This window comes from Lissotriton helveticus, chromosome 5_1, assembly GCF_964261635.1.
Source record: "Lissotriton helveticus chromosome 5_1, aLisHel1.1, whole genome shotgun sequence".
NCBI classification, from domain to species: domain Eukaryota; kingdom Metazoa; phylum Chordata; class Amphibia; order Caudata; family Salamandridae; genus Lissotriton; species Lissotriton helveticus.
In genome coordinates, this window is record NC_136065.1 from 1,876,515,473 (window position 1) to 1,876,527,771 (window position 12,299).

The 12,299-nt window shown below is 44.2% G+C and overlaps 1 protein-coding gene across 1 annotated transcript in view; it reads left to right on the top strand.

The window, feature by feature from the left end:
* The window catches only part of AARSD1 (alanyl-tRNA synthetase domain containing 1), a 312,550-nt gene that overhangs the window by 33,487 nt on the left and 266,764 nt on the right, over positions 1-12,299 (top strand). The window contains exon 2 of the mRNA XM_078645329.1: positions 10,656-10,769. Within this exon, the coding sequence (XP_078501455.1) occupies positions 10,656-10,769 (114 nt within the window). The remainder of the gene's footprint in view (positions 1-10,655; positions 10,770-12,299) is intronic.

A 12,299-nucleotide genomic window follows, 5' to 3' on the forward strand; every position in this document is an offset into this window, starting at 1 on the left:
CATACAACGTAGAACAAGCTCACTCTAGAACCCTCCGAAATTAAGAGTGTAATTAGGCCCTTTGCCCTACATACAATTGGAAATTACGTCACATTACTAAACAATCCCTGCTTGAAAATATAAATAACCCAGCAAGAAAACAACCTAGCATGTTTAAACATTGCATCAATGTTCCCCTGGCAGCAGGCAGTAAGCTCATACATTGTCACAGCTAAAATAAACATTGTCACAAGACAAGACTGTAAAACTGCTGAATTATGAGTGATTTTACAAAACGCAGGACATTTTTTAATACTAGGTGCACAAACAGAAATGAGAAAGAGCACATTTAAAATGTGCATTAAAGAGCACATTAAAAAATAGTTGAGTCCTTGTTATGTGATCTTTAAAACTTCAATATGAAAAGTACAATACATTTACTCAATTTGCAACTCATTCGTGTTAATTAAACACATTAAGTTAATTAATTCTAAGTTTGCGCCATCAGAAGTAGCACGTTATATTTGACAATGCTAGGCTGCCTCTGTGCACTGGTTAATATAGTTACTTGTTGGCATGCTGGGTTTTTACCTCCCCAGATAAATGTATTATATAAATATTGATTTGAAATTGTTTGAATAGACTGGGGGATCAGGATAGGAGTTGCTTGGAATCCCTCCCGGCCATCGGAGATTTGGAGCTTAAACATTTCATTAACCACTGGGATCACCTCGGCCCATTATCTGTTAAATTTAGGACAATGTCACTTAAGATGAGATAGTGAGCCCCTAGCCCTTCATTCCAGGAATGTCGTTTTTCAGGAGTGTGTTACCAGTACATGAGAAGTTTGTGTTAGATTCCTTGCCCGTAACATATTGGAGAGAAATACTAGCCTTTTTTCAAATTACTTGCCATTCTTATTCCGTGATGTGTTACCCATTTCTCTTTCCCAGCTTTTCTGGCCTGGGGTCTTTCCTAGGGGTGAAGCTGTCAGTATAATTTTGTAGCGTGTTGATATGACATGGGTCTTGTGATTGATGTTCTCTATCTAACATTGAAACTAGTAAGGTCCCAGAATACCCCATGCCTAAACCTCGGCTGCAGGGCCACACCAGTGCACCTGAAGATATCGATGTCTTTCCATTGCTGAGAGGTTGAATTCTTTTTTTGTTTCCTCACATTATATTAATTCGCTACTCTCTAAACAGGGAGTCTAGCATCAGAAATCTTGCCTCATGCCACCCCCTAAAAGCCTGTCTTTTGAGCCCTACATTTGTTTCAGAGTTCTCATTAATAGGAGTAAAAAGAGAGGGATGCCATATGAGACCCAGTATTGGTATTCAGTTTATTCCATATAACCAGCATCCTCCTAGTTATGGGAGAAAAAGTTGAGACCCCAGCTTCTTGATCTTTACCCAACCTCCACAGAGAGGACCTTGCAATTAAGTGGTTAATAAAGTACTACTGCTTTTACTTTTCAATACCCTCTCCCTTGATTAAAAAGAGTGACTGTCTTGTTAGGAAGTAACAAGGCATATTTGGCAGTGCTAGATAGTCTGTCCACTGGTTTATATTGGACCTTGTTAGCTACGCAGTTTTTTTTACTTCCCGGATAAATGTATTAGGATTCATTTAAAATTGTTTCAATATGTTGGTGGGTGGGGGCGACATAAGGATCTCTTTGAGCATGAAGAGATGTTTGGGCAGTATAGACATCTTTACCCACTCCTACTCATGCCAACCAGGAGATGTTGAGAAAGGACCCGTTCTGCATGTGTTCTTAATCTTAGTTGGGGAGTGGGGAGGGGGTTCTCAGGGGTATCTGAGAGTTACCGGCTGGGCAACTGGATGTTATATTCTCATGCACAGATATGTAGTGACATCGGAGATAAATGTTGCTTGGATGAATGCTTGTAGGTTGGTTCTTTTTTAGTCGATGAGTTAACCATCACTTTGGATTTGGCAAGGTTTATTTTTATAATATGATATCTGTTGCTGTCCGAGCAATTCCGACAAAGTAATTGTGGAGGGGAGTGGTTCAGTAAGCGTCACCATTATGTTAGTGAATGTAGTTAATTTGAAGGTATCCACCCCTGTTTGTACTTTGTTGATATGTTCCTTGGCTATAATGTAGTTATCCAATGGAGACAAAGAGACTGCAAATAGGAGTTGGGAAAGCAGGCAGCCCTGGAATGTGCTCCTGCCAATTGATAATTTTGGTGGCCCTGTGTACAATTCACTCTGATAAATGCCTTTGGTTAGGGCTCGCCTGCTGGGCGCAAGCGCCTAGCTGGCGAAGCTCTATAGGGGCCTAAACAGACTTTACCCAACTTGGCGATTTGGTGCTGTGCCCGTGGCTTTTAGGTCAATGCGCTTGCGCATTGACCTAAAATGCGCGTGCACATCACCAAATCGCCGTCTGTTCCCTCTGCCGCACTCCTCCCACACCTTTGAAGTGAAGCTTAGCTTCACTTCAAAGGCCCCTGCTGCTTAACACCCTCTCCCCGCTCCGCCCCTGCTAACTGCGTGTGTTTGAGTAAATGTCACCGAAGGCTTATTGCAATCCGTTTGGCGTTTAGGACTGAGGGAGTGAAACCGTGATTATGCAAGTCTGAATGGAATGCATTATCGCCGTCAGGTTTTGTATGGTGATGCTTCACAAACGGTGCTTGTTTCCCACGCTGTAGCCTGTGTCTGTAACAAGAGACTTTCGTGGACTCTGGCTAGTTTTCTCTTATCTTTACTTTCACAATGTCTTGCTCGGCTTGTTTACGCTTCATTAGCGTGTGCTGGAATCCTTTCTGAAGTGTAGAATTTTACACCGAAACTTACACTACAGCAGACTTTGAGCCTGCTCTCTTCCCCATAACATATGTTTATGTATTTTATGTAATTAACACAGTTACAAACCTCGTGAAAGCAATTTTGTAAACAAAAAAAAACGAAGTTTTAAGTTTAATTTAACAAATTGATTCTGTTTCAATTTAAAGCTACAAACATTGTTTGTGTGTAGCTGCAAACATGTAGGTATAGCCGTTTTGGTACTGGTTAATTTGTAACTTGCGTTACACAGAGTTGATCATCTGAATTTTAATAGGGCCTCCGCTACTGCCGCTTTAACACTTTAATTTCTAAGAGAAGAGATGCATGCGTTTTAATTATGCGGTAGCTTCACACAGGGTGTTTTCTGTTTAGCTTGCACAACATAAAGCATATAAACTGTAGAAATAAGGGTGGGATGTTGTTAAAGGGTCAAAGTGGCACCGTACGAGTTTGGCAAATATTTTTTATTGTTTAGTTGTAGTTATTCATCTTTTATTGTGGACGAAGTACTGTTAATTTTGATACATGTAATAAATACATTTGAACGCAAGTGGTGCTATGCTATGAAATTATTTTGTATGTAGATGGGAATAATTAGCTATTGCCGCCCTGTTAGTGAATGGTTTATGCACAACTTATACTTTGAAAACGATATGTGTTTACGGGTTTTGCATTGCGATCTTTAGCATACAGACAAGGCACCGTAAATTTGTCATTTTTAATGTGCATAATTTAGTCAACCCGACCATATATTTGGGTGGTCGTAAGCCATATAATTTCAGTGGCTTTACAGATATATTGATGTTTGGAATATACACAAATGGACATCAGGATTTATGTTGCAAAGCTACTGTTACAGGTAAGTAATGTGCTTTTGAAGACAGGCATGTGGAGTAGTTAATGAAGGAGGAGTGCAATGGTGCTAGTGACCCGGTCCCCCCACCGCATTAACCGTGTACAGAGTTTTCTCCAACAACCTTTTGGTCAGATGCTAGTCGTGCTGTATGTACACACCCTGCCTAAAGCTCGCCATCCCAGAAACAGACCACAGTCCTTGTATTTGCTTTCTATTCAGCGGCTGTACTTTGTGCTTCCTTGTGGTGCCCACAGGGCTTATGCTGTGGAGATATAAGGGTAATAGGGCTTGCCATGTACACCTAACAGCCTACTGCATCCTAAAGTGGGGAGGCCAAACATGTACTTTTCTTTGCTATATGTGAGTTTTTTTTGTCTTATATGTGCTTTATGCTCACCATTTGTGCTTTTAAAGTGCTTCTTGTGCATTCTTTGGAATCCGAATGTGTCCTTTTCAGGCCACACAAACCTTCTTTACCTATATACGAGTCTTTTGGACGTAACGTTTGGCTTTTACACTTCACTGTGTATTGTGCCTTTGTTCACGATATCTGCTTTTAATGTTTTAGGCGTGCCCTTTAAACTTGATATGTGGCTTTTAGTTTCGTAAACCTTTTAGTTACATTGCTCAGTAAACACGTAGCTACTGCTGCCTTCGTAATGCTTAATTTGCAAATAATGAAGTGGCGGTGTTTCATGAGGCAGCAGCTTCACAATATGATTTTTTGGGGGGGGGGGGGGGGGGGGAAATGTACCTGAAAGAAGAGTATATGGACTAAACTTTAATAGGATTTTAGCGGCAGCTGTTTTCAGTAAATTTGACTTTTTGGGGCACATAATTTCGTCAACCCAGCAACATTTTTGGGTGCTCTCCGGACACACAATGCCACATAGATTTACATGTGAATGTAAATATAGATTTATGGGGCAGGTTACAGGTAAGTAATATGTTTATGAAGACAGGCATGTGTAGTAGTTAATAAAGGACTGCAGTGGTGCTAGTGACCCAGTTCCCCCACCAAATTATCAATTTCTGTTTTTAAAACTATATCCTTTTGGGCAAGCGTTACTCTCGCTGTATGAACACACCCGTTTTAACGCTCACCATGCCACTAACAGAACACAGTTGTATCCGCGGTTTGCGGTGCTTCTCTGTGGTGCCCACACAGGCTTATGCTGTGGAAATATAAGGCAATAGTGCTGCCATCTACATATAACCGCCTACAGCATCCTTCCTAAGGTGGTGTTGGGGAGGCGGGGGGGAAACAGGTACATTTGTTCGCTCAATGTGACTTTTATTTTCTTAGTCCTGCCTTTTGCTCACGGTTTGTGTCTTTACAGAATTTCTTGTGTGGCCTTTGGAATTGGTGCTGCTTTCCTAGTGCTTAATTTGTGACAAACAGATTCACTCTATCTATCTACCGCCCTCACTCCATCTATCTATCTACCTCCCTCACTCCATCTATCCATCTACCTCCCTCACTCCATCTATCTATCTACCTCCCTCACTCCATCTATCCATCTACCTCCCTCACTCCATCTATCCATCTACCGCCCTCACTCCATCTATCCATCTACCGCCCTCACTCCATCTATCCATCTACCGCCCTCACTCCATCTATCCATCTACCGCCCTGACTCCATCTACCGCCCTGACTCCATCTATCCATCTACCGCCCTCACTCCATCTATCCATCTACCGCCCTCACTCCATCTATCCATCTACCGTCCTCACTCCATCTACCGTCCTCACTCCATCTACCGTCCTCACTCCATCTACCGTCCTCACTCCATCTACCGTCCTCACTCCATCTACCGTCCTCGCTCCATCTACCGTCCTCGCTCCATCTACCGTCCTCGCTCCATCTACCGTCCTCGCTCCATCTACCGTCCTCGCTCCATCTACCGTCCTCGCTCCATCTACCGTCCTCGCTCCATCTACCGTCCTCGCTCCAGCTATCGCCCTCGCTCTGGCTATCGCGCTCGCTCTAGCTATCGCCCTCGCTCTAGCGATCGCCCTCGCTCTAGCTATCGCCCTCGCTCTAGCTATCGCCCTCGCCCTATCTATCACCCTCGCCCTATCTATCGCCCTCGCCCTATCTATCGTCCTCGCCCTATCTATCGTCCTCGCCCTATCTATCGTCCTTGCCCTATCTATCGTCCTCACTCTAGCTATCGCCCTATCTATCGTCCTCGCCCTATCTATCGTCCTCGCCCTATCTATCGTCCTCGCCCTATCTATCGTCCTCGCCCTATCTATCGTCCTCACTCTAGCTATCGCCCTATCTATCGCCCTCGCCCTATCTATTGCCCTCGCCCTATTTATCGCCCTTGCCCTAATTATCGCCTTCGCCCTAATTATTGCCCTCGCTCTATCAATCGCCCTATCTATCGTCCTCGCTCTATCTATCGTCCTCGCCCTATCTATCGTCCTCGCCCTATCTATCGCCCTATCTATCGTCCTCGCCCTATCTATCGTCCTCGCCCTATCTATCGTCCTCGCCCTATCTATCGTCCTCGCCCTATCTATCGTCCTCGCCCTATCTATCGTCCTCGCCCTATCTATCGCCCTCGCCCTATCTATCGCCCTCGCCCTATCTATCGCCCTCGCTCTATCTATCGCCCTCGCTCTATCTATCGCCCTCGCCCTATCTATCGCCCTCGCCCTATCTATCGCCCTCGCTCTATCTATCGCCCTCGCCCTATCTATCGCCCTCGCTCTATCTATCGCCCTCACTCTATCGCCCTCACTCTATCTATCGCCCTCACTTCACAAAACTTATTTACAAAAGTTTAAGCTCTTGCCATTATAAATTACAATAACTTTCATTTAAGTATTAATTATTTAAAAAAAATAAAAGCCATTGTTATTTGTAAGATCAATACACCTAAGTCACGTAAATACAACACATATTGCATTACAAATGCTATAGGTGTCACATTTGAGAAAGTTGAACATATTGGCATTGTAAATGACAAAGCTATTAATTTCGCTATTTTCAAAACCAACACATAAATTAAAAATGTGTCATTTACAATACCAATAGCTCAAAATTTCCTAATGCGAGACCTATTGCATTGCAAATGCTTGTTTTTGAAAGCTACCTAAAATTTGTTTAATGATCTATTTAATGAACCCGAGGCCCAAGGTCCCCACCCGCTGATATGTTCAATTCACTCTATTTAACAATTTTTCAGCATTGAGGTACAGCACTAAGAAATGTTTGCTTTTCATCTGTGCATTCACTGTGTTTTGTAACATTGTTTTACTATTGTTGTCACAATGTAATCCTTGAACGAATCCCGACTAGTCGGAGTCATTTAGGTCCTGCATTAGTGGCTTCAACCTCTCAGCTATGATCTCTGTGAATCTTTTGGCTTCATGTTTCAGGCGGGAGATCTGACTATATGGACCTCATTAGGAGAGATTGTTGCCTGGTTCATGAATCACAACAATTACTGCATCAGCCAAAGATTCAGCTATATGTCCTGATTCACTGAAATGATACTGTAGATAGGCTTGCAATTTAGATAAGGCCTTGTAGACCATTTTGTACAACATAGCAGTAAAGCATTTGGGGTCTTGGCCGTTGCCTAACTTCAAACGGATCACTTTCTGTACCTCTTTTTGGTTCTCCAAGCCGGAGGTATTCTTGGGCTAGTGTGAGCCTTTAGAAATCCCTCATTCACCTGATCCTTTTTTATAAAGGTTCAGATAAAGGACTCTAATATATCACTGTCTGTGGTATGTAAGTGCAAGTCTTGTCTGTGGCGATTCAGGTCAGCTTAGTTTCAGTGGGGAAATCCCATAATTTCCGGCAGGGACTTTGGGTTTGGGTGCTCGATGCAGTAAACTCCCTCTGAAGCTGAGTGCCCCCACCATTTCTCCCCCCAACACAAGACCAGTGTCCCCCTGATTGGGGCTCTTTGGTTGGGTGCAGTTTGGTTCCAGTGACACAGTGAGCCCCAATCAGGGCGAAACCGGTCTTGGGTTGCATGTGTTATGGTTCAGAGAGGGCCTGGATTGGCAGTTTGGGCTGGACTGTTCCTATTGCAGCAGGGTCATGACTGCTTGGCATATAGCTGGGTCTAATCTGAGGTGGCATGGTTGGCAAAAGAAGGATGGATTGGAATTACACCCTGAGAGAGTGCCAGTGGTTAGACGTATTGCAAGCATCTTCCTCACCTTTTATGTGTTTGATGTGCCTTGTCCATCTGAGTTCACCAGGGCCAAAGCGTCAAGAGGAGTAATCAATTATCTTCAAATTTAGAACTGTGTTCCTTGAGTGGGGCTGATGTCTACATGATTGAAGAGGGCAGCCTCCAGTCCAACCGCCTTCTACAGCCAGAAACGTGACACATTAAGAAGTGATGCTGCATTCAAGCACTGCCCCTTTGTCCTTAAGCACTTCAGTTCCTGCAGAACAAAAGGAGGCAGGTGTATGCGGCCAGTGCTGCATTGAGAGAGCAGCCAGTGGACACACAGCTTCAATGATAATATATATTTTCTGGAAGCAATATCTGACGAATTAGCCACTGGAGTTACCTGAGGTAAGGGTGATGTGGCTTTGTGTAGGGAGATCCAGGACGAGTCTGGCTATTGCTTTTTATAGGTTCCATTCAAGATGTGAGGAGAGTGGTTGGTTGATGACTTTTTCTAATACTGACCGGGAATGGGAGCAGGGAGATCGTTTTTTTATTGTTGAGTTTTATTGACTGATACAGTTCAAGGCACAATACAACAAGTTTGTCGGCTGAATAGGGTTACAGTTGGCTTATAATGATAAGGCGAAATTAAAGGCAGGAGTGAGGGCGGGGTCAGGTTCATGGAGACTCCGTGCCAGCAGCCAGGAAATTAGCGAGCATACATTTTGACATTTTTCTTTTTAAAGGAATGAATGAGAAGCGAATGAGCTAGTACATGTTAAATTGAGGAAACCTAGAGCGCTCCCCTCACCTACACCCCCCCACAGACTCACCAAAGCTGCATTGTCAATCAAGGCAACCTAAGGCAATATTATCCAAGTTCAGGTCAGTAATGTCAGGGGAGGGGAGAAAGTTCATAAGGGTATGTCACAGAGGAAGGGCGAGCAGGGGCAAGGAGGCACTAAAGCATTTGGGGTCGGGTGTATGGTGGGGGTGGAGGTGGCGCGCGTCAGGGAGATTAGATTAAAGTGTTGGCTCATGCCAGGGTGGCTAGGGATGCCAAGTGTAATTTCCGGTCTGGGATGAAAAGTTGTGTAGGATCGTGCCCCAGCATGTTACTAGTGGGAAGTTGGGCAACCCTTGCTTTTTTTCTCGGCTTAGTTCTGTGCTTTCCGCCTGTGCACATTTATGGACCCCAGCGTGCCATTGCGAGATCGAAGTGGGCAGCAGACTTCCACTTCATTGTCACTGCCTGCTTGGCCAGAAGTAGTACAGGTCAGTGAAAAGGGTCATAGCTTTACTGGTTTTAGTGTAGTGGGACAAGCCCAGAAGAATTGCTGGGCCGTGTCGAGCCATTCCCTGCCCATGGCCCACATAATATCAGACAGAAATGCATCCAAATAGGGTCATATGGGGACACAGAACCAAAACATTTGGATCATTTCAGCCAAACCTGGCCTACATTTCATTTATCCACGACCAAGGAATAGATATGGTGCAGGCGTGGAGGCAAGTAGACCCTATGTAAGATCCAGAGTTGTATGCGTTTGAATCAGGGTTGCGGGGGATGTTTCTGGGGTATTCTAGGGTGTTGAGCCATTCTGAATCGTGGAATGGGAATCCTCCCACCCGGACCTTAGATCTGCCAGTGCCTCCTGAGAGTCATGCACAAAGGCTCAATATATAATATATCCATGTTACTAATCGCCAACCCTGTCCTATGGAGTGTTGTGAGTGGAGTAACGGTTGCTGGCCACTTCCTGGACCCCCAGTGTCACTGCAGCATCGTCTGAAGGGCCTCGTAGATCAGGTAAGCTCCCTCATACAATCCTTTGAGGTCCTTGAGCTCCTGACGGGACATTAATGTGCCCTCTGCAAACAAATCAACGAGAGTCCTGATACCGGCTTCCTGCCACCATCCACGTCTCAGTCTGCTGTCTCCAAAGGAACATTAGCTAGAGATCAATGGCACTCGCTGCCATTAAGCTCAACCCTAAAAAAAATAAAAAAATCAGGGGGCCGATTATGATCGCGGGCGGACTTGAGTCCGTCCGCGACCCCTGAGGAGGAGGGAACGTCCGCAAGGGCTGCGGCGTTCCCTCCGAGCAGATTAGGATGTGACCGCCAGGGTGGCCGTCACATCCTCTATCTTTAACATTGCGGCGGGTGCAGCTTCAAGCTGCACCCGCCGCAAGGTCAAAAATGCATCCATCGCATTTGCATGCACAAAGTGGCAGGCACCGCGCAGTGCCTGCTGCTTTGTGCACGCAAATGCAGGGGGTACCATAGGTACCCCCCATGTGCACACCCCACCCCCCCTTCACCCAGGGGGCCCGCAACGGGCCCCCGAAGTGAAAGTCCGTATGCTTTTCCACGGTGGAAAAGCGCCGCGGAAAAGCATGTCTTTCACACCATCCTAATATGGCTGGCGGTGTCTGATAGACACCGCCAGCCATGTTAGAGCTTTTCCGCCGCGGTCGGAAGGCGACCGCGGCGGAAAAGCTGCGGACGGAAATCCAGACCCACCAGCCATCCTAATATGGCGGTGGGTCTTTGGAGGCTCCGCAGCGGTTTATCTGCATCCTCCGGGCCGGCGGTGGCTTCCGCCGGCCCGGAGGATGCGGAAAAACCGCAATCATAATCGGGCCCCAAGATAGCAAAAAAATAAAATACATATGAAATACACCAAATGTAGAGGAACATTTAATTAATTAAATTTAAAGATATGAGGCTAACCAGTTCAAAAGAAACAAAAATAAATGAACACATTGAATATTGAAATGCAACAACCTGCTAAATCCCTGCTTTACTTGCCTTCTGTTTTGGATTGAATTTGTCTTTCTCCATCCTAGGCAACACGCCAAGACACTGTGGTTTGATCGCACAAAGTACGTGCATCTTGAGTTCTGTGTTGAAGAAAGCAAAGATGTAAAGGTTGACATTGAAGACGATCGTATGGTTTTCAGGTGAGTTCATCACGTTTTAATATTGGTTCCTTATTATGCATAATAAGAGAGACCAAATTTCTTCCATGTGGGTTATGAGAAAATACCGCTCCAATAGGTTTTAAGTGATGCTAAACGGTTTATAGTACAATTTAGTAAATCTGTTATTTAGAAAGTCATGGGATTAACATGCAGTTCTGAAGAGAAAAATAAATTAAGTGATTACCTACTTACTAGTGGGTTGAATTAATATCACCCACTGGTAATTGCTGTGGCCCGTATAGCAGTCCATTGTGTTTTTGCCCACTGTGCTACTCCGGACCAGCCACTTGCAAATCAGACTTGGTCCTGGTTTGGTTAATCTAGCGATAAAAAGAAATGAATTAATATTTGAACACTTCAGGTTCTGATACAGTAACCAGGAGCAATATTTCTCCACTGCAGCCTATCTTGAGTGTGCCAAAAAAACAGTGGTCTGCTGCACTGCTGCACTGCAGCCCACCCAGCTCTGAAAGCAGTCCATGGCCCCAGTCCACGGAGAGCTTTCCCTATGGCCAGTCCAGGTTTGGTGATTGTATCCGCTGCCTCCCAGTAGTATAGTGCATGTCCACTGGTTACAGATTCATTATAAACTACTGATATACCTAATTTGTAAATTCTCCTTATGCCTTCGTCAAATACCTCTCTGTGCTTTTTTGTGTAAAGCTGTTATGCCACTAAGCCTAAGGCAACAAGCATTTGCAATGCAATAGGTCTCGCAGTTACGTGAGCTTGAGCTATTGGCATTCCAAATGGCAATGCCTTTTATTTTGGTATTGGTTTTTAAAACATAAATAAAAGACATTGTCATTTACAATGGCTATAGCTTAGACTTACATAAATGCGAGGCCTATTACATTGCAAATGCTGTGTAAGTGGTAGCCATCATTAATATATAGACCCGAATATTAGAGGGAAAGCTGTGCAGCAATATTATAAAAACACTTATGGGCAAAAGCATCTTTAGAGAACTAAACTGGAGAAAGGTTCCCACCATAAAGTAATCTTTATTTTGTTAATATTTTATTAGTGGTGGAATTAAACATCGAGGCAATAATGTTCCAACATTGATGAGGCAAATAGTTTCCCTCACTCATGTTCCTGCCCTTTTAGTGACAGCATCTTTTTGCGGGACAATAATTTTGGGTGCTGCCACTAATAAAGGTATCCAACTTTAAATAGTCACCCCATACATTTGACATCAACAACCTATTTCTTGTAACTCAAATCTAGGAGCCAGACTGCAGTTAAATATGCCCCATAACCCAGTTATGTGCATTATATCTTATGGCTTCCCGACTGATACCACTAAAAATCAAGGCCTTATCAAATTTAGGATTATTTTTATATAATGTCTTCAAGAGCAGCAAAATAAAAGGTTACGTCTAATACTCAAACTACATAGGAAAGATTGTGTTCCAAAATATTACTCCCCATATATAACTGTGTTAGGATTATTCCTGGGGTGGCCCCAGTAGAAATGTTAGGGTATAATCTTCAGTAATCATCATA